Genomic DNA, 18,900 nt, shown 5'->3' with positions numbered 1-18,900 from the left:
CGATTATATCAAGGATCATCTCTACGACAGCGTCGACGTGCGATTCATCGAGATCGAAGATCTGCGCACCTGGAAGCACTACGAGAGCATCGAGATCATCCGCAACTCGCCGTGGTGGATTCCCGCCACGCCGTGGCTCGCCAACGTGCCCCAGGGCTACAGCGACCTCTACAATCCCATCGTCATGCACAAGCTTCTGTGGCTGCGCGATCTCTCTGTGCTCAACCCGTTCAAGACCAAGTACTTCGTGTGGCTCGACTCGGGCGGCATCTGCACGCCCCGCATCAACCCCGACTATGGCATGTCCATTCCCGACTTCAAGACCAAAGTCAAGTGCGTACCACGCCGTGTGCGTGTGCGTGTGCGTGTGCGTGCGTGTGCGTGCTTGTGACTACTAGATAGCGACGTTAGCCTAATGGAGTGGTATTTGTTACAGGCACTACTTGGACCGATTCTTCATGGCGGTTACGCCCTACGCGATGAGCCACGAGCTCCACGGCTGCTACCGCGAGGCCATGCAGAAGCTCACCTTTGACCAACCGCCCTGCTTCATCACCAAGGGTACAGCACTGCCGTTTGCGTTCAACAAGTTAGCTGTTGGTTTTGCTGTGATCTGCCATTCACACTTACGTCCACACACACACACACACACACACGACATACACACGACACACAGGCTGGACGATGGGTGGACAAAGGAAGTCCCTCGAGAAGGTGTCCGCCCTCTACGAGTACATCTTGAACAAGACGCTCGACCTTGGTACTACCAGCCATCTCCTTGGGCTTGGGCGAGGTGTTGTGTTGCTCCGGCTCCAAGGGCCGGCCTCATCTATTTCTATTTCTTCTGTGTCGGTTCACAACAGGCTGTTTGGGCACAGAGGAGACGCTCCTCACCATGGCCTACTACCGCCGGCCCGATCTCTTCCACGTCCACCACAACCTCGAGGACCGATCCCTCCCCTTCGGCCCCGGCGGTGACGTGTGCCACGTCATCTGGCCCGGCATGCCTCCCCAGGTGAGACCTCGCCCCACCCCACCACTCTATTTTAGACGTTGTGGTTCCCGTCATGATGTCTGACGACTTCGTGTGTGCGCCACCATCAGGGTCCTCCGGAGACTCTCGCAGAGAAGTTTGAGTTGGTATCGTAGGCCCAGACCTCCTTCCATAAAATGCACAGGCGAAGTTCGTCAAGGTGATGATCGACGTCGGCTCTTGTACGCAACTGCTGCGAAGAGGGCTGCGTTTTCTTTCATTCTTTTTCGCCATGGACGATGTGGCCGCAACGTTGGTTCTTTGCTGGGCCGTGAAGCAAAAGCAAACCAACAACATGGCGAGCGCACAACAAAACGAGACTGAGCGCCCTTCTGATGTGTGGAAGGGCAACAGCGCCCCCATCGACCTTGCTGCACACCTCAAGGTAGCGTTATATTCCGCACAAGCAGATTCTTAATTGTGTCATGTCCTTCTGCTTCTTCTTCAGCGTATCAACGAGGCGCCGGTCCTGGTGGAGGGCAAGCGGCGCGTATTGGAGTGGCTCCTCCCCGACGAACTCCTTCGCTCCTCCACCGGTGGCACCCTGTACAGCACCCCGGCGTCGAGGGAGAGGTGGTGGGCCTCGACTTCAACCCGGCTTCCAGGTTCGACACACGACACACAACACACGACACACAACTCTTTCCTTTTTAGGACGCGGTAGGGAGCGACAAGGAGAAGCTGTCGGTCGAGGAGGGGAACGTGACGGCGATGCAGTTCCCCGATCAGTCGTTCGACGGCGCCTACTTGACCCTAGTCATGCAGCACCTGACGTGGAGAAGGCCCTGGTCGAGCTCCACGGCGTACTAAAGCCCGGAGGGCGGCTCGTCATTTGCCAAGCTGACATGGACACGCGCACACGCGTCTATTCCTCCGGTACGCACCACCGCACACGCGCACACGTACCACGCACACTACACACAATCACCACTACCCCGGGGTGGAACATATGTAGACCCGGTACTGGTGCAAGGCCTGGAGAAGGTGGAGAATGAACTGGTGCAACTTAACCGCAGCCTCGGCCTCAACGCCATGTACGCCAAGATGCGCGCCCTGGGCGATCAAGATCGACGCCGGCTCGCACATGCAAGGCGACTCGGAGGACATGGACCCGGGCTTCGTGAAGGCCAAGGCGCTCATGGAGATGACCATCAGCAAGGGCATTCTCGAGCGGGCAGCCGCCGAGGACCTGCTCGAGCTCCTCAGACGCCGCTGGCGACTACTTCCGCACCAACCAGCGCTTCATCGTCTTGGGGCAGCGTGGTGCTTGAAAAGAAAACAGAGCTTATCTTTCAAAACATGTTGGTTAGTAATTGACGTTTCCACCTCTAGAGGCCAACAACACGGCATCAAGATGGCAGACGCGGTGGTCATCGACAACGGCTCAGACACGTGCAAGGCTGGCATGGCCGGCGAGGAAGCCCCCAGCGCCGTGTTCCCCTCGATCGTCGGTCGCCCGCGCCGCACTGGTGTGATGGTTGGCATGGGCCAGAAGGACGCGTACGTCGGCGAGGAGGCGCAGGCCAAGGGCGATACACTGACGCTCAGGTACCCCGTCGAGCATGGTATCATCACCAACTGGGACGACATGGAGAGGCTCTGGCACCACGCCTTTTACAATGAGCTCCGCGTTGCCCCTGAAGAGCACCCCGTGCTTCTGGTGCGCAGCTGCTTGCTATTTTATTATAATTCATTTTTTTAACCTAATCTGCTTCTACTTTATTTTTAGTATTAATTTATTAATAAAATTTATATTATATTTAATAAAATTATTGTGGGTTTTTCCACCAGACAGAGGCCCCGCCTGGTCCCAAAGCCAACCGGGAGAAGATGACGCAGATCATGTTCGAGACCTTCGCGGTCCCGGCCATGTACGTCGCCGTGCAGGCCGTGCTCTCACTCTACGCCTCGGGCCGTGGCACCGGCATCGTGCTTGAGTCCGGTGCGGGTGTCACCCACGTAGTGCCTGTCTTCGAGGGCTACGCGCTGCCCCACGCCATCCACCGCCTCGACCTCGCTGGGCGCGATCTGACCGACCACCTCGCCCAGCTCCTTGCCGAGAGGGGCTCGGCTGCGATCACCGCAACCGCTGCCGCTGCCGAGCGCGAGATTGTGCGCGACATCAAAGAGAAGCTCTGCTATGTCGCCCTCGACTTCGAGCAGGAGATGATGCTCCCCAACGTTTCGAAGCCGTACCAGCTGCCCGACGGCCGGGTCATCACCATCGGCAACGAGCGATTCCGCGCGCCCGAAGACCTGTTCCAGCCCTCGTTCCTGGGCTTGGAGTCGGCCGGCATCCACGAGGCCACCTACAACGCGATCATGAAGTGCGATGTCGACATCAGGAAGGTGTTCTACGGCAACGTGGTCCTGTCGGGCGGCACCACGCTGTTCTCCGGCCTCGCCGAGCGCATGCACAAGGAGCTCTCGGCCCTGGCGCCGGAAACGGCCACTATCAAGGTCATCGCCCCACCCGAGCGCAAGTACTCTGCGTGGATTGGTGGCTCGATCCTGGCCTCGCTCTCCGCCTTCCAGGAGATGTGGATCTCCCGAGAGGAGTACGATGAGTCTGGTCCCTCGATTGTTCATCGCAAGTGCTTTTGAAAGGAGAGACTCTCTTGTACATAGTAGATAGATCATTAGGCAGCTTCAAATACAACCACTCCTGCCAAAACTGGTTGCGGCCTGTGTTGAGCGTTTTTTCTGATGTCCCTCGACGCTGTGCAGCCTCGTCGGCCTTGACGCCCGCCCTGATCGAACGTTCGTTCGTCCATTAACAGTGTGAGTACTGCGTTGAGCTGGGTTCAAGAAGGAAGAGCGCACTTACCTTAGTAGGGCGGCTCCGTTGCGATGAGCTTGTCGAACAGCGGACGCGCGACATTGATGGAGACTTGGATCCTCCGTCCTTGCACAGCCGCCATCAAGCGATTCTGCTCTCCTAACCTGGCCGAAGTGGCGGCTTTCGTAGCTTGCTGGTGCTGCTTGACCTGTAAAGATAGCGCCATGAGGTGTCAGGAAGTGCTAAAAAACTGGCCAGCTGTGCTGCAGTGGGACACAACAGGCGAAGAGCAAAGAAGAAAAAGGAGATAGCCGACCGTGGGGCTCGAACCCACGACCACAAGATTAAGAGTCTTGCGCTCTACCGACTGAGCTAGGACGGCTTGTTGTTGCCAAGGGGACTATTCCTCTACCTAATATATACATCGTGCGCTAGGACGGCTTCGTTGCTATGCACCCGGGAGCTAGAGACACCCGTGTGGGACCTCTAAAACGCGGTTCGGGGGAAGCTGCTTCGGTCCTTTCTGTTATTGCTTGGTCGGAGCGATTCCCGTTTTGGCCACGACTTGCACTGCCTTTTCGGCCAGTTCCACCATTGTCCCCATTTCCTGAATCGTGAAACTGGCCGAAAACTGCGCCTGGCGGCGCCACGAAACGTGACAACGCAGACGAACGGTGCTTTGTTCACTGAACAGGGTTGCAAATTATTCTGGTGGCATTCTGGAGGGTGCCCACAATGTGGGCGGTGATGCACCAGACCTTGGAAGAAAAGAGGTGGAGAGCAGCAGCGATGAGTGGGGTTGGTGCTACTGTTGACGGGTTTCATCGAACTGAAACAAAACAAAACACAAAAAGCCACAAAAAAATCAGAAAATGGTCGAAAAACAAAAAAAAATCAGAAACCCTCCCAAAAAGACCAAAAACAATGAAAAACTAAAAACCCCCAAAAGCCCATAACGCAACCACCACCCTTTTGCGCCGAAGTGGGTCTGTCCCACTTTTGCTGGGCCCTCCTTTTATGTCGGACTGGTTTGTCTTTTGGGATTTTTCCTCTGCGTACAGACAATTTCAGACAAAAGAGCACCAGCACAGAAAGAGACAACTTTAGTTTATTTGAAGAGAAAATGGAGCTCGCCGAGCACGCGGAGGAGCATTCGGTGTTGCGCCTGCCCGTGGAGGTGGTGCTGGAGGTGTTCCGCTGGCTTGGTCCAGAGTCGCTCCTGCGCGCCGAGGCCGCCTGCCGCCAGTGGCGCGCCATCACTGGCCCCGGCTCCCCCCACGGCACCGCCCTCTGGCGCACCGTACCCCATCCACCCTCTTGGTCGTGCCGTGCGTGTCGTGTCGTCGCGTGTGCCGTGCGTGTCGTTGTGTGTCGGATGTGAGATGTGCGGCTGATGCCACCTGTCAACCAAGTGGTACGAGCAACACTTTGGCGGACCTATGCCGGCGGAGATGAAGGCCTTGACGAAGCTCCAGCCCAAACCCGAGGCCTCGTGGCGCACCTGGTGCCTCTCCTGTCTCCGCACCCGGCGCCGGCTCGCCGGCCGCGCCCGACGCCGACGCCTGCTGGAGTGGATCCTCGCCTGCGGCCACCACGCCGCGCTGCGCCGACTCGTGGCCCCACCCTCGCCCGATCGTGGGGTCGTGACCCGGCTGCTGGCCGGTGGCTGGGCCGAGCCCGGCGAGCGTCGCACGCTGCCGCTGATGCTGGCGGTGCTGAAGGGCCGCGACCCACGCACGATCGAGCTGGTGGTCGAGCTCGGCATCGAGGTCGAATGGTGCGTGGTGCTCAAGGCGGCGCGCGCGGGCGCGGGCGAGGCGCTGTTTCGGGCCATGGCGCGGCGCGAGGAGCTGATGATGTGGTCCGAGCCATCGGTGGGCGGCGCGCTGGAGCAAGCGTTCAGCCGTAGCGGCGGGAGCATGGAGGCCGCCTTCCACGCTGCCTGTGCGTCCTCCCTCGCAGCGCGCCGCACGCGCATGTGACCAACGACACTCACGACACACACACACGACACATACGACACACATGCACGCATGCGGCAGGTGAGGGCAATCAAGGGGAGCTGGTGTTGTACCTCCTCGGGCAATGCGCAGACGACAACCGAAGACGCGAAGTGGTGGCCTCGCCCCACAAGGGGCGCACCGGTACGCCGAAGCCACACACGTCGCGTGCGGCGGACTGGGAAACACACACACGACACACACACACACACACAACACACAGTTGGTGATTTTGATGATTTTGATGTCGCAGCGTTCGAGAGGGCGTGCGTCTACGGTTGGACGAGCGCCTTCCATGCCCTGCTGCCGCTGCTGAGCCCGGCCGACCTGCGCAGGCCCTCGGCGCTGGACGGGTGGTCGCCCTTGATGCTGGCCCTGCGCTGTGGGGACGTCGAGATGGCCCGAACGCTGCTCGACCTGGGCGTGCCGCCCGACCTCGACGAGGGCTGCTCGTCCAGCCCACTCGACGTCGCCTGCCGCAGTGTTCGCCCCCCATCAACCCCCGCCCCTCTTTCTATGATGTTTACACACCGTGTGCGTGTGCGTGTGCGTGTGCGTGTGCGTGTGCGCGTGCGCGTGCGCGTGCGTGTGCGTGTGCGTGTGCGTGTGCGTGTGCGTGTGCGTGTGCGTGTGCGCAGTCACAAAGTCCTAACAAGATCGCGCTGGTGATGTTGCTTCTTGACTACGGCGCCGACGTGGACGAACCGGACTTGCTGGAGACGGTGTGTGGCTCCAGGTCGCGCCTGGCCGACGAGGCCGCGTGTCTGCTGGTCGCACACGGCGCGCGTGGCAGCAATCCGCAGACGATCGACCCGCAAGGGCTCTGGACCGCGTGCGTCGAGAAGGTCCTCCACCGCCGCGACCTGTCGCCCACCCTCCTCTCATGCCTCCTCGACCACGGCGCCGTTATTAGAGTACTTTACACACACGCCACACACGACACACAACACACGCCACGACACACGCCACGACACACGACGCACGCTACACACGCCACACACACGGCACACGAAAGAACTCACTCTGCGGGCAGGCGGGGTATCTGACGGAGCTGGTGGGCGAATCGCGCTACACGTCGTACGAGCGGAAGCTGGAGGTGGTGAAGCTGCTGCTGGCCAGGCAGCCCGACATGGTGCGCGGCCCGCTCTGGGGCGCCCTGCTCGACGCGCTGCTCGAAGGCAATTGCCGCTACAACAACCGGACCCGGTTCATTCGGGACGTGCTCGGCCGGCTGTTCGCCTACGGCGCCGAGTTACCAGTGCGCACACGACACTCACGACACGCACGACACACACACACACACTTCTGACGTCCGTGTGTCGTGTGTCGTGTGTGCGGTGGTGCCAGGCCGCGGTGAAGAAGGGGTCGGCGCCCAGGGAGCGGAAGTGGAACCTCACGCCGCACGTGCAGGAACTACTCATCGCCCACGGCATGCCCCCGCCACCCGCCACCACCACCCCCGCCCACCACCACGCCAAGCCGCCACCACCACAACAGCAACAAGGGAGGGGAACGAAGAAAAGCAATGGAATGCGCTCACAACTGCATTAAAACGGTTGAGAATCAGCTGAGCTTAGTTGGGAGTCGCAAGCTACCGGTACTGCTACTGGGCGCGGTCGTGGTGTCGGGTCGCTTGGCGCGCTGCTCGCGGAGGTAGGCCTCGACCAGCGCAGCAGTGGCGCGGAACAGCGGCTCGTCCTGGGCGTTGGCCCATGCCACGAAGAAGTACACTTTCTTCTGCAGCGCCGCCAGCTTGGCCCGCAGCCGCTTGACCTCTTTCGTCGCGGCCGCGATTTGGTCGGCGGCCGCACGGCCCAGCAGCGCGTAGAGGTCGGAGAGGGCCATCAGCGTGAAGTGCTTCTGTGCGATGATCTGTCGGACGTCGTCCACCACGGCCAGCCCAAAGTCGGACGACCCCGACACCGAAGGCTGAACGAACGAAAGAAAGTGAGCAGTGGGCCTAACGCGGGGTCTGGGCGGTGCGTGGCGTGCTGTGCCGCACCTTGAGAATGTTGGCTAGGCAGGCATCGAAGGCGGCGTCGGGAGACTCGTGGACGGCATTCGACTGCAGGACGACCGGTCAGTAGGTGGTGTGCGTGCGTGTGCGTGCGTGTGCGTGCGTGCGGTGTGTTGTGCGTGTGCGTGTGCGTGTGTGTGCGTGTGTGTGCGTGTGGTAAAGAAGACGAAGGAGGGCAAGCGAGACAGAACCTGGAGGACGGCCGATATCTCGACGAGGAAAGAGGCGGCATCGCTGGCCTCGCTATCGGGTTCGCCGTTAAAGTACCGCATGACGTACGCATAGGAGAACCTGCAGAGGAGTGGAAGAGCGGAAGGTGAGTTACCGCCCTCGTTTGGTGTGCGCGTATGTGCGGCCGTACAGAATGTCGAGAAGGTTGAACGCCAGCAGCGGCGACGGTTCTTTGCTGAGTAGTGTGGAGAGCGGCGGTATGTCGGGCAGGACAGATGGCGGTTTCCGTTCTTCCACCTCCACTTCGTCTTCGTCTTCGCTTTCGCTTTCGTTTTCGTTTTCGTCTTCTCTCTTCGTTTCCACCGGCACGATCAGACCTTTGGGCGACATGCCTCGGTAAGCTGCGGGCCGAAGGCCGAAAAGAAAGAAAATAAAAATGGGGAGTAGGCCTGGTAGGTGGGTACCTGATGCGGGTTGGAGCCACCACGGCTGCCAGGGGGTGATCATGTCGCTGATGCGGCCGTCGACCAGCGACCGCTTGAAGTCCTCCCTTTGCTCGGGCGTCAGGTGCTCCAGCGACAGATTCTCCTCTGTGTGCGGAAACATGCGGTGAATATCGAGACCAGCGATTGACACACACAACACACAACACACGACACACAACACACACGACACGCGCGTACCTGTGCTGAGCTGTGCAAGTCGGTAGTAGGCCTCTTCTTCGTGTTCGTCTTCTTCCTCCTGTAAACAGAGCACGAGATGTGAGAAGAAGCGGCAACGCTGAAGGAAGGGGAGTGCTGCCTTTGTGTGTGGTGTGTGGTGTGTGTGGTGGTGGTGTGTGTGTGTGTGGTGTGTGTGGTGTGTGTTGACCTCGTCCTCCTGGTCCTTCATGTGCTTGAGGAGCTGCAGCATGCGCTTTTGGCTCTCTTCGTCGGCTCGCTGCGATCGGAGCTCCTCTTCAACGCTGTCCTTGTAGAAGGCCTCCGTGCACTTGGTGCTGTGAGCCTGCGACGCGCCGAGAGGAGGATGGGATCGACCATGAGCATCAGCACAACCTCGTCTCGGCGTGGCACATCAACGCCAGCCCAACTGTGGTGGGCAGATACCTTGTAGCAGGGAAGCGAGCAAGATGCGGCATTGCATCGCGGGCACGTGTAGCGCCCGAACTTGGTGGCACATCTGCAGACCAAATAAATTTGAAATAAATAAAATGTGTGTATACCTTTATCAAACAATCCTAATTATTAATTAAAATAATAATCAGAATTAATTAAATTAAATTGATAATTGATAAGATTGAGATTAAGAGTGCGTCGCGTACACTGAGCAGAGACGGCCACGTTCGATGATGCCGCTGCTGGCGGCTGCGGGCGCGACGGTCGCCACTTCCGCCGGGCTACCGGTGGTCTTCTTGTGCTTGGCGTCGGAGATGACCACCCGCGGCTTGATGCGGAGGTGCGACAGCCCTCTGAGCTCCTCCACCACCGTGTCCACCTCCTCCTCCTCTTCATCCTCCTTCTCATCCTTCGGCGCAGAGATGTCCTTCACCTCCAACACCACTCCTCGTCGTGGCGCAGCTGCCTCGCCAAGTCGCTCCATCTTTCCTTTTTGGCTTTGGTCGTGTGTTGTGTGCGGCTGTTGGTTGCGTGTCGTGCGCGAAAAGTTCTCATCTTTTCAAACAGGAAGAAGGTTCTCAGACTGAGAGAAGACGATGAAGAAGAACATGGATAGTTGTGGTGGGAATGGCTTGTTCCTTATTCACAAGGGTAGAACACCATGACAGCATGATCGATCATGAAAGGAGAAGGAGAAGGAGAAGGAGGCGAAGAAGAGATGAAGAAGAGGGAGCATGGTCGTTGTGTGTGTGTGTTTACTGTACTTCGCCGAGGTAGTCCTTGACTTCGGCGGGCGTGAGCACTCTGAAGACGGGCTTGCCTTCGATCACCTGCACCACGCTCAGCTCGATGTTGTTCTCCGTCATCTCACCCTCGAATCCCTCCTTGAGCGTCAGAATGGCCGTGTGGACGGCATCTTCGAGACCCACATCTTCCTTGTAGCTGTTGATGCGCAAGACCACATAGATGAGCATCGACGCAACAAGAACCCCCACTGTGACACACCACACGCATGCACGCACAACGGGACGCATACCGCTTCTCCAAAAAGGTCCTGGCGTTAACCATGCCCTTGCCGATGGCCGAGGCCTTCCACGCCCAATACGAACCCGAAGGATCCACCTGGTACAGCTGAGCACCAGCAACTTCGTCATAGCCGGCGATAAGGAGGGAGACACCGAAGGGTCGCACACCACTGCATGGCAGCAAGAGAACAAAGTGAGCGACCACGTGCACGACTCGAAGGCATGGCACGCGTATGCGCTACACGCTCGAATATCGCAGATGAGGAGCACAGACGGGGAACATACCCAGATTGAGTGAACTCCTGCATGATAGCAGCGAGCTCTCGCACGAGCTGATTCACAGGGATGGGAGCGTGATAGGTCCTGAAGTACTGCTGGGCAATCTTGCGTCCCTTGCGCACGAGCACACGCGAATCAGGTCCCATTCCAGCGTAGACGACGCCGATGTTGTCCGTGAGGAGGCTAATCTTCTGGATCGAAGTGTCATCCATGAGAGGAGGCAGCTTCTTCTCGGTGGCCATCACCACGCCATCCTTGGCTTTGGGGGGGGGTGGATAGATCATCAATTAATGCCTTGCACTCGATCCAACAGGTGCAACAGTATTGTAGAGGTGGGTAGACCGATAAGATGGAGATTGAGCTGAAGTGCAGTGCGGCATTATACCTTTGATACCAAGAGCGGTGGCACCAGCGTTCACGGCGTTGAGCGCGTATTCGATCTGCACTAGCTTGCCAGAAGGGCTGAAGGTGGTGAGCGAGAAGGAGTAGCGGGAGTCCATTATGTGATGATTACGCTACGCGGGTTTGTTCTTGTCGGCTAATTGGCGAATCACACCCTCGAAATGCCAGCCTGCGCCCACGCACGCCAACACCACCCTTGCTGGCGCACCTGAACGCCCAACAGGGCTGCTGACGTCATCCATGCTAAGGAGGCGCATGACGTAGGTCTGGAAATTTCCAGACAAGCGTTCCTATTTCGTTTCTTCATGTTTTCCTGACAGGCCAACTGTAATTTTTGGCAGAGCGAGAGATTTTCAGTTTTCTCTCCGCTCGAGAATCAGAACTGAAGATGGAAGGCGCGATTGATGCTCAGGCCGGTGGCGTAGAGGCCCCCGTGGCTCCCCTCTCCGATGTGGCGAAGAAGGTCGGCAAGTGCCGGATGTACGAGGCCGAGTACCCCGAGCTGGACGATCTCGTGATGGTGCGCGTCAATCGCATCAACGAAATCGGCGCCTTCGTATCGCTGCTCGAATACAACGACAAGGAGGGCATCATTCTGCTCTCCGAGCTGTCGAGGAGGCGCATGCGCTCGATCAACAAGCACATCCGAGTGGGCAAGAAGGAGGTGCTGCAAGTGCTGAGGGTGGACAAGGAGAAGGGCTACATCGATCTCTCGAAGAAGCTGCTCAAGGAGGAGGACATCGTCGAGTGCACTCAGCGGTACCAGAAGTCGAAGACCGTACACAGCATCATGGCCCACGTCGCCGAGCTGCAGACGGGCGACAACATCCTCACTCTCGAGGACCTGTACAAGCGCATCGGGTGGCCTCTGTACGAGACGTACAACCATGCCTACGACGCATTCAAGAAGGCCGCCGCCGGCGAAGACATCTTCGAGGGCCTCGACGCTCCTGCCGAGATCAAGGACAACATCCTCAAGACGATTCAGCATCGCCTGGGCAGCCAGCCCGTCAAGATCCAGGCCGACATCCAGGTGACGTGCTTCTCCTACGAGGGCATCGACGCCATCAAGCCTGCCCTCCGCGCCGGCCAGCAGTGCAGCACCCCCGATTCGCCCGTCCGCATCCAGCTCGTCACGTCTCCCGAGTACATCCTCCTCACTTCGTCCACCGATCACGAGCGCGGCGTTGCCCTCCTCAAGAAGGCCGTCGAGGCCATCCAAACCGAAATCAAGAAGCACGGAGGTGACTGCGTGATCAAGACCGAGCCGCGAGTCGTGGCTTAATTTAATTTATAAACAAATCTCGCATACATGTCGTCCCCCATCGGCGTGGAGGTTATTTCTTGTCGCCCAGACACACTCAATCTCTTCCTGGCTCTTACTCGTCCGCTTCCTTCTCGTCTTCCACCTCTTCTTCACTTGCCTTCTCAGTCACCTTGGCCTTCTTCGGTGGCCTGCCCCTCTTCCTCTTGGGAGTCTCCACGCCTTCCCCCTCCTTCTCCTTCTCGCCCTCTCCCTCCTTCGTCTCTTCCTCCGAGCTCTTGCTCTCCATCTGGGCGAGCAGCTTTTGCTTCACCTTCTCCAGGTAGTCCACCACCATCTCGTCGCACGTCTGCAGATTCTTTAGCGGCTCCCACGTCGCGCTGCTCTTGGCATAGCCCTTCCACTTTACGAGGAGCTGCAGATCAAGTAACTGCTCGACTTCGTACTCCCTCTCCAAATCGACTGATCGTCGGCGCTTGTGAGCTGTCACCCTCTTCTTCGCTGGCGATTTCGAGCGTGCAGATTCCGTCTTCCTGGGCCTGCCCGGCCCCCTCCTCTTCTTGCGCTCGACGCTCACGCTTCTCCTCCTGCTCCCTCCACGCCTCGGCGTCTCACCGCCCGACAGCTCGCCCGCATCGCTGCTGGGGTCAAGCCTGGAGGGAGCCCTCTTCGTCCGCGAGGGTCGGCCCTCACTGTCGCTCTCTGCGGCCTTCTTGCTGGCCTTCTTTCGCGAAGACATCTGCTGCGTAGTGTTGGGTGCTGTAACTTGGATCAATACTGATTTGCTTCACTTTCTCCAACGGCCACCAACGGCCACATAATTTTTATTTCTTGTGGGACATTTTGTAGACAAGCACAAGGAAAGCCAATGAACACAGGGCTAAGTCCCCCTGTGGCTGCAGAGTGGCTTCCCAGCAGATAGAGGAAGTTTGCATAAGGCCCTGTTGCTGTTGGGTATGAGTTGAGGTTGAGGCAAGGATGAGCTGCCACCCATGGATTGTGTTTGTCCACCCATACAGGGTTGGGCAATACAAATACATCTTTATTCTTTTTCTTGCATGGGGTGCAAACAGCTGTTGTGAATGACATGGGGCCTCACCTGTTAGCTGTTTCTGTTTGGTGTGGCTGTCTTTTACATTCTTCAGGGCACACTGTGGGAGAGGGAAATTTCCAACTTTTGGGCACACAGAACAGACACTGAACTTCCTCATACATTCAGCTTGTACACCAGGTTAGTAGTTGGGTCACACAACTCTTGAGGGTGGAGAGTATGTCACATTAGTATGATTTGGTCAGCTGTTGTGATTTTTGTGGCCACACACCATGGAGTTACATTCTTTGCATTTTTGGGTTGAAAAAAAATAGGAAAAACAGAAACCTTGATCCAAAACACCAAATCAGCAAGATGTCGTACCTCTTCCTGTCCAGCTTGGGCGGGGTAAGATGATCTCCGCGCGCCTCCAAGATTCATCCTTCCTCCCATCATCTCATTAAAACTCGATTAATCTGGTTTTTGTTCCCAATCTTAGGTCCAGTTGCGGCGTCGCTCCCAACTCTACCTGCTCTTGATTGTTATCCAAGTTTTGATAATCATCTGCTTCTCCATTGAGCGCATGGCAAATGGCAACGAAGACACCATGAAGCGCGGTTTCCTGTTCATAATCATGAGCCTCTTTATTGGTACTCGCACCCCTGCAAGGTTGGCAGCACGCAGCTCGAGTTGACGGTGTTTCCGTTCACCTTATCCCAGGCTACTTTGGCGTGGACGGCATCCTCTTCGAGAACACGCTCGAGCTCTTCTCCTTCGTGGGCGGCTCTATTCTTTTGCTTCTCTTTGCGTTTGCTGGCTTTCTCATCGAGGACCGGCACCCTGTGTTCTACATTCGGTACTTCTTCTTCTCAGCCTCATCACCCTCATCTCCTTCGCTCCTGCTCGCAGATCTCTTCACGCGCCAACACGTCGCATAATGCCCGCGGGCGCGCACTACACCCCACCTACACTGCACGCACTCATGCGTTGCTCTGAATGTGTCTGCAGGTTGTCCTTCATCATCCTGTTCGCCCTGGCCAATATTGTGCTGGCCATCCTGGTCTACAACTCCTTTGGATGGTACACCGTTCTCACTCCTTTTTTGGCTGCGCTGCTCTGCTGCTTCTTTTCTTCCCTCTCACGATCATAACCTGCAGGCGGGTCTTCAAGCGAATAGGCTCCGACAAGAAGCTTGTTAGTACGTAGGGCCTGACTCACTCGCTCTCTGGTGTGCGTGCGTGTGCGTATATGAGTGTCGAATGTCGTGTGAGTGTGCGTGTCGTGTGTCGTGCGTGTGCGCACACGCAGTCGGATCTTCACGGCCCGCTCGACCACTGACATTCCCGCAATTCAAACATCAGATGCGTACAAAGTCTACCAAACATTCGTGTCACTTCTCAAGATGGACATCTTCCTGACGCTTGTTGGTGTCCTGATGCTGGGCATGGTACCTACTATCATCTCCGCCAGTCGCCTCTCGTTGGACCCAACGCAGCGTTTTTCTTCTTCTTCGAGCCCGCTCACCCGCGCCTTTCCCTTTCCAGTTCCTTCTCCGAGGAGCCAACATCATCGTCGACGTAGCGTTGGTGGTTGCGAGCATCATATGGGCCGTCATCACCACCGTCTACGGCGTACGCGCCTATGCATGCACGCGATCCGTGGCGAAGTGATGATCTTTGTCTCATTGGAGGGTGATCGCCGCCTGCAGGTTCGTCGAGAGAACTTCAGGGTGATGCTGGGCTTCTTCGCGTTCGCCCCAGTGGAGCCGATCTACATCATCGTCAAGTACATCGTTGCGTCGGTCACCCAACCAGACCGATTTGCGAGCGATGAGGTCCCGCCGGTCATCGTGTTTGGTACCTCCCCTTCTTCTCTAACACACACTCGTCATACAACGCCACTAATGTGGACTTCCCTTGCGTGTTGCGCTGCGCTGCGTCAATGTGCCTCATGCAGGCACGTTTGCGCTCATCTGTCGGGTGGTGCTGGTCATCTTGAGCTGTTTTGTCATTCGAAATTTTGGCAAGGGCCTTCTGGAAGGTACGATCGTACCGGATGCGTGCCACCCGCAAGCTTCGTCTCTTGCTCCCCGCTTACACTCCACTGCACGTCTGGTGTGAGTGTGCAGTGTTCCACAAGGAATCCACCAACAAGATGGACTACGACGCGATCCCCGTGTATGTGCAAGACGACGAGTACGCCGCCTATGAAACGTTGATGTAGACACAGACACCAAAAACAACCATGTCTGTCACGGAGGGACACGCAACCGCGACACAGAACACGACCAAATGTTGTGTTCGTGGGGTAAATTCGAAACTATATCCTCCATTTGAAACTATAAATAAATTTTACTAAATCAATAGCTGGACAACATATCCTGGTTGGTCGGATATATCGGTGGCCAATACGCGGGAACCTCGAACAGGAAATAGTAAACCGGTGTGACCAATCATCAGCTACTGACAACCTCGGTCTGGTTCCGCGAGGCAATGAGAACCCACTTCGGAGCACTCCTGGCCAAGCAGAACACAAACCACAACAACACGCCAACGCTGAAGATGAGGAGCCCGGTTCGCTGTGCCCTGGCTCTCTTCGTGCTCTTTGCCCTTTGGACGGGTACCTGCCTCCTCCTTCGGTCCGCTCCAGGGCGAATATCTGCTAATTGATGGGTTGCTTCCAGGCTGGGTGCACTCGAAGAGCACGGTCCAGCTGAAGGGCTCGGGCAGCTCGCAGTCGGGAGCCATCTACGACGTGTGGGTCAAGGACTACCGCTTCTATCGCGACGTCGTCCAGTGCGTCGCTTTCTTTCTTTGCCCCATCCTCCTTCTTCTTCGTTCTTTTCTTCGCGATGGGCCTCGTTCTTTTTATGTTGCTCAATAGCCCGTCGACTGTGCGCGGCCGGCTGACAACACACCGTGCGCGTGCGCAGGATAAGCTATGACGGAGGCGGCACCAACGGCGCACTCCGTTCATACGAACAGGGCACTGTGGTACACTGTCGTTCTGCCGCGGCCGCAGCTTCAGGCCTGTCTGAAAAGCTCACCACCCAAAAACGACAATCACACAAAAGGACTTTGTCGCTACGGAGCGCGGCCTGTCGTACGAAGACTTCATTCAGTTTCCGCTGGCCGGGCAGGGCATCGTCATAGGCTACAACCTGCCCTCTCTCAGCGCAACCGATCCCACCCTGGTATGGACCCAATCTCCCTCCTATATACCGCAGTTAATTCGTTGCCGAGAAACCGTGAAAACAGCAAGCTATCGGAAAAGCTGAAAAAAGATTGGGTCACGCGGACACCACACTCACTGGCACTGTGGTGCGCTTGCAGATCTTGAATAGGACGGTGCTGGGCTCGATATGGGCGGGCTCGATCACGGCGTGGAACGACACGGCCATCCAGGAGCTCAACCCCGACATCGCACACAAGCTGCCGCCCGACGCGATCCGCCTGGGCTACTCCAACGACACGACCAAGGTCCTGACCTTCACCGAGGTGTTCAAGCTCACCCTCGAGAGCTTCAGCGAGGAGTTCCGCGAGGTATTCGCCGCGGCCAACCGCACCTTCGCCCTGCTGCCCCCGGCCCTCAATGGCTTCGCCGTGCGTGTCGGCGGTTCGTCGGCCTCTCGTATCACCTGGCTCCAGGTGCTCTCCCTCCCTCTCAAAGTGCTGATGTCAGCACTATAACCACTGACCAATCGCTCATGACTCGTGTCGTGTTGTGTTTGCGTGCGTGTGCGTGTGCGCAGAAAACTGTGAACTCACTGACCTGGCTCAACTTTGCCGGCGGCCTCACCGCCTCGACGACGAATGCGACGGCGTCGTCGGTCAACTTGGCCCGGATGTACAACAAGGCCGGCCGACTGGTCGAGCTCAGCGTGGCGTCGCTCCAGTCGGCCATGACCGACTACCAGCAGGACTACGCGGCGGGCCGGTTCGGGATCGACATCTTCGACGCCCCCGGGGCAGGCTCGTGGCCGATGGCCTATCTCACCTTCTTTGCCATGCGACAGAACCAGACCACCGACGACTGCTCCAACGTGGGCGAGCTCCTCGACTTTGTCGCCTGGATTCACACCAACGACGAGTACGCTGTCTTACTCGCGCTCCCACACGACACGACACGGCGCGACACACACGACACGAGCCACCAGCGCACAACGCACGCACAAGCACACGCACACATGAATGTGTGCTCACACTTGCGCTACAGAGCGTCGAATGCTGCGGAGGAGAATCTGGTGGCGCCGCTGGATGTAAGTCTGCGAAAGCAGCTCCTGGTGCTGCTCAACGGCGTGCGCTGCAACGGGAAGAAGGCGTTCTCGTCGTCGGTCCTGGTCGGCACCGGCGGGCAGCTCACGCTGATCAACTCCTGGGCCACCTCCTGGTCGACCAACCAGTACAAGCTCAAGTTCTACCAGACCTCGGCCGCCACCGCCCAGCAGCAGCTGACCGACAAAAACGTCGACTTCGGCCTGCCTGCTGACGCGGGCGCCTCCGGTTGGCGGGAGTCCGTCGCCGACGCCGCCGTGCTGCCGCTCGCCGCATTCCCCCTGGTCCCAGGTTCAGCGTCCCTCTTCGACCCACGTGGTCTGCTTTTGGCTGCGTCGACAACAAATTGACCCGACCCACTCCCTCCCTCAAGCGTACAACATGCCCGAGCTGGCCGGAAAGAGCCTGGTGCTCAGTGCGGAGGTCATCGCGCAGATTCTGACCAACGAGATCACGGTGTGGAACGATTCGCGCATCCAGGCCATCAACCTGGGCGAAGTCGCCGGGCTCCTGCCCGCGCAGCCCATCACGGTCGTGTTGGAGAACGTGACGTCCGTGCAGACCACCTACACCCGCTGGCTCAACGCCACAGTCCCATGGTGGGGGTCCGCGGTACGCTATTTTTTAGCTCCTATTTAACACTTTGGTTGCAGTGGAATTCTCATCACTTGAGAATGTGTGGACTGAACATTCCAGGTTGGAGTGGGCAGCGGCGTCACGTTCCCCGTGACCAACGTTCTCCGGGCTTCGAGCGAAGACGACTTCATCGACCATCTGCAAGCGACCAGCTACTCGTTTGGCATATGGTCGCTCTACAATGTCCGTCAGGTGGGCTACCTTGTTCTCTGAGTGTCATGTGTGTCGTGTGTCGTGTGTTGACCTGACCTTTGCTGGTGATTGGTTGGCAGACACGCACCCTGGGCGTCGCGTCGTTGTTCAACCGGGCCAACAAGGCGGTGAAGCCCTCGCTGGAGAGCGTGCAGAGCGCAATCAACGACTTTTCCTCGGCCTACGGAGCGGCCAGCGTGCCCGAGACCCCGCTGGCGAAAAGGAGCGACACCTCCCCAGGGCTCACCTACGCTTCGCTTCTCAACGGTACCTCGGCCCCATAGTCTCGTTACAATGCGACTCATCTGATGCGTTGCTTTGCGACACAGGTGGTGGAGCCGACACCTGGCCGTTGGCCTCGTTCGCCTCCATCGTCTATCGACAGCAGACCATGACCAATTGCGACGACGCCAAGGCGCTCCTGGACTTTCTCGGCTGGACCCAGTTGGACGCCGATGCCATCGACACAGCCAACAAGTGCGCTCTTCACCCCCCATGTAGCTGATATGTATTGTGTGCGTGTGCGTGTGCGATATGCCGTGTGCGGTGTGCTGATGAACGCGCCTCGATGCGTGTGCGTCAATCTGATCTGTAGGCAAGGGTACGTTCTGGCGACGGTGGCGGACCCGCTCAAGCGGGAGTTCCTCAACCAAATCAAGGCGGCCACGTGCAATGGCGTCGCC

The 18,900-nt window shown here is 57.9% G+C and overlaps 8 protein-coding genes and 2 pseudogenes across 8 annotated transcripts in view; 7 read left to right on the top strand and 3 right to left on the bottom strand.

Moving 5' to 3' along the window:
* Positions 1-1,149, top strand: part of ACA1_163190 (uncharacterized protein) — a gene marked incomplete at both ends in the record, with an annotated part of 1,529 nt that extends 380 nt beyond the window's left edge. Inside the window, 5 exons of the mRNA XM_004340053.1 lie at positions 31-333; positions 437-561; positions 677-760; positions 864-1,015; positions 1,105-1,149. Coding sequence (XP_004340101.1) covers positions 31-333; positions 437-561; positions 677-760; positions 864-1,015; positions 1,105-1,149 — 709 coding nt within the window. The remainder of the gene's footprint in view (positions 1-30; positions 334-436; positions 562-676; positions 761-863; positions 1,016-1,104) is intronic.
* Positions 1,150-1,328: 179 nt separating this feature from the next.
* ACA1_163180 (uncharacterized protein) lies at positions 1,329-1,843 on the top strand (the record flags this gene model as incomplete). The annotated part of the gene is made up of 3 exons (XM_004340052.1): positions 1,329-1,418; positions 1,482-1,638; positions 1,698-1,843. The coding sequence occupies 3 exons, from the start codon at positions 1,329-1,331 to the stop codon at positions 1,841-1,843; spliced, it is 393 nt and encodes a 130-aa protein (XP_004340100.1).
* A 35-nt stretch (positions 1,844-1,878) lies between these two features.
* On the top strand, positions 1,879-3,637 carry ACA1_163170 (actin, putative; the record flags this gene model as incomplete). Its single annotated transcript, XM_004340051.1, is given in 5 exon segments — positions 1,879-1,909; positions 1,989-2,067; positions 2,078-2,293; positions 2,366-2,693; positions 2,825-3,637. The coding sequence occupies 5 exon segments, from the start codon at positions 1,879-1,881 to the stop codon at positions 3,635-3,637; spliced, it is 1,467 nt and encodes a 488-aa protein (XP_004340099.1).
* Positions 3,638-4,935: 1,298 nt separating this feature from the next.
* Positions 4,936-7,363, top strand: ACA1_163160 (ankyrin repeat-containing protein; the record flags this gene model as incomplete). The annotated part of the gene is made up of 7 exons (XM_004340050.1): positions 4,936-5,112; positions 5,225-5,756; positions 5,855-5,956; positions 6,066-6,295; positions 6,451-6,726; positions 6,846-7,070; positions 7,160-7,363. The coding sequence occupies 7 exons, from the start codon at positions 4,936-4,938 to the stop codon at positions 7,361-7,363; spliced, it is 1,746 nt and encodes a 581-aa protein (XP_004340098.1).
* Positions 7,364-7,375: 12 nt separating this feature from the next.
* ACA1_163150 (HIT zinc finger protein) lies at positions 7,376-9,599 on the bottom strand (the record flags this gene model as incomplete). Its single annotated transcript, XM_004340049.1, has 9 exons — positions 7,376-7,741; positions 7,815-7,877; positions 8,021-8,120; positions 8,191-8,401; positions 8,465-8,590; positions 8,684-8,741; positions 8,871-9,005; positions 9,107-9,179; positions 9,322-9,599. The coding sequence occupies 9 exons, from the start codon at positions 9,597-9,599 to the stop codon at positions 7,376-7,378; spliced, it is 1,410 nt and encodes a 469-aa protein (XP_004340097.1).
* A 271-nt stretch (positions 9,600-9,870) lies between these two features.
* Positions 9,871-10,919, bottom strand: ACA1_163140 (micropain, putative; the record flags this gene model as incomplete). The annotated part of the gene is made up of 4 exons (XM_004340048.1): positions 9,871-10,057; positions 10,152-10,310; positions 10,426-10,678; positions 10,829-10,919. The coding sequence occupies 4 exons, from the start codon at positions 10,917-10,919 to the stop codon at positions 9,871-9,873; spliced, it is 690 nt and encodes a 229-aa protein (XP_004340096.1).
* A 290-nt stretch (positions 10,920-11,209) lies between these two features.
* ACA1_163130 (eukaryotic initiation factor, putative) lies at positions 11,210-12,106 on the top strand (the record flags this gene model as incomplete). Its single annotated transcript, XM_004340047.1, has 1 exon — positions 11,210-12,106. The coding sequence occupies one exon, from the start codon at positions 11,210-11,212 to the stop codon at positions 12,104-12,106; it is 897 nt and encodes a 298-aa protein (XP_004340095.1).
* Positions 12,107-12,200: 94 nt separating this feature from the next.
* On the bottom strand, positions 12,201-12,824 carry ACA1_163120 (annotated as a pseudogene).
* An 898-nt stretch (positions 12,825-13,722) lies between these two features.
* Positions 13,723-15,338, top strand: ACA1_163110 (uncharacterized protein; the record flags this gene model as incomplete). Its single annotated transcript, XM_004340046.1, has 9 exons — positions 13,723-13,765; positions 13,836-13,971; positions 14,124-14,195; positions 14,273-14,313; positions 14,477-14,562; positions 14,660-14,746; positions 14,824-14,971; positions 15,072-15,155; positions 15,244-15,338. The coding sequence occupies 9 exons, from the start codon at positions 13,723-13,725 to the stop codon at positions 15,336-15,338; spliced, it is 792 nt and encodes a 263-aa protein (XP_004340094.1).
* A 338-nt stretch (positions 15,339-15,676) lies between these two features.
* ACA1_162900 overlaps positions 15,677-18,900 on the top strand; it is a 6,617-nt pseudogene continuing 3,393 nt past the window's right edge.

Source organism: Acanthamoeba castellanii (genome assembly GCF_000313135.1).
Source record: "Acanthamoeba castellanii str. Neff unplaced genomic scaffold scf7180000084726, whole genome shotgun sequence".
Taxonomy (NCBI): domain Eukaryota; phylum Discosea; order Longamoebia; family Acanthamoebidae; genus Acanthamoeba; species Acanthamoeba castellanii.
The sequence above is the reverse complement of the archived record's forward strand: the minus strand, read 5'-3'. Positions and strand labels throughout refer to the sequence as shown.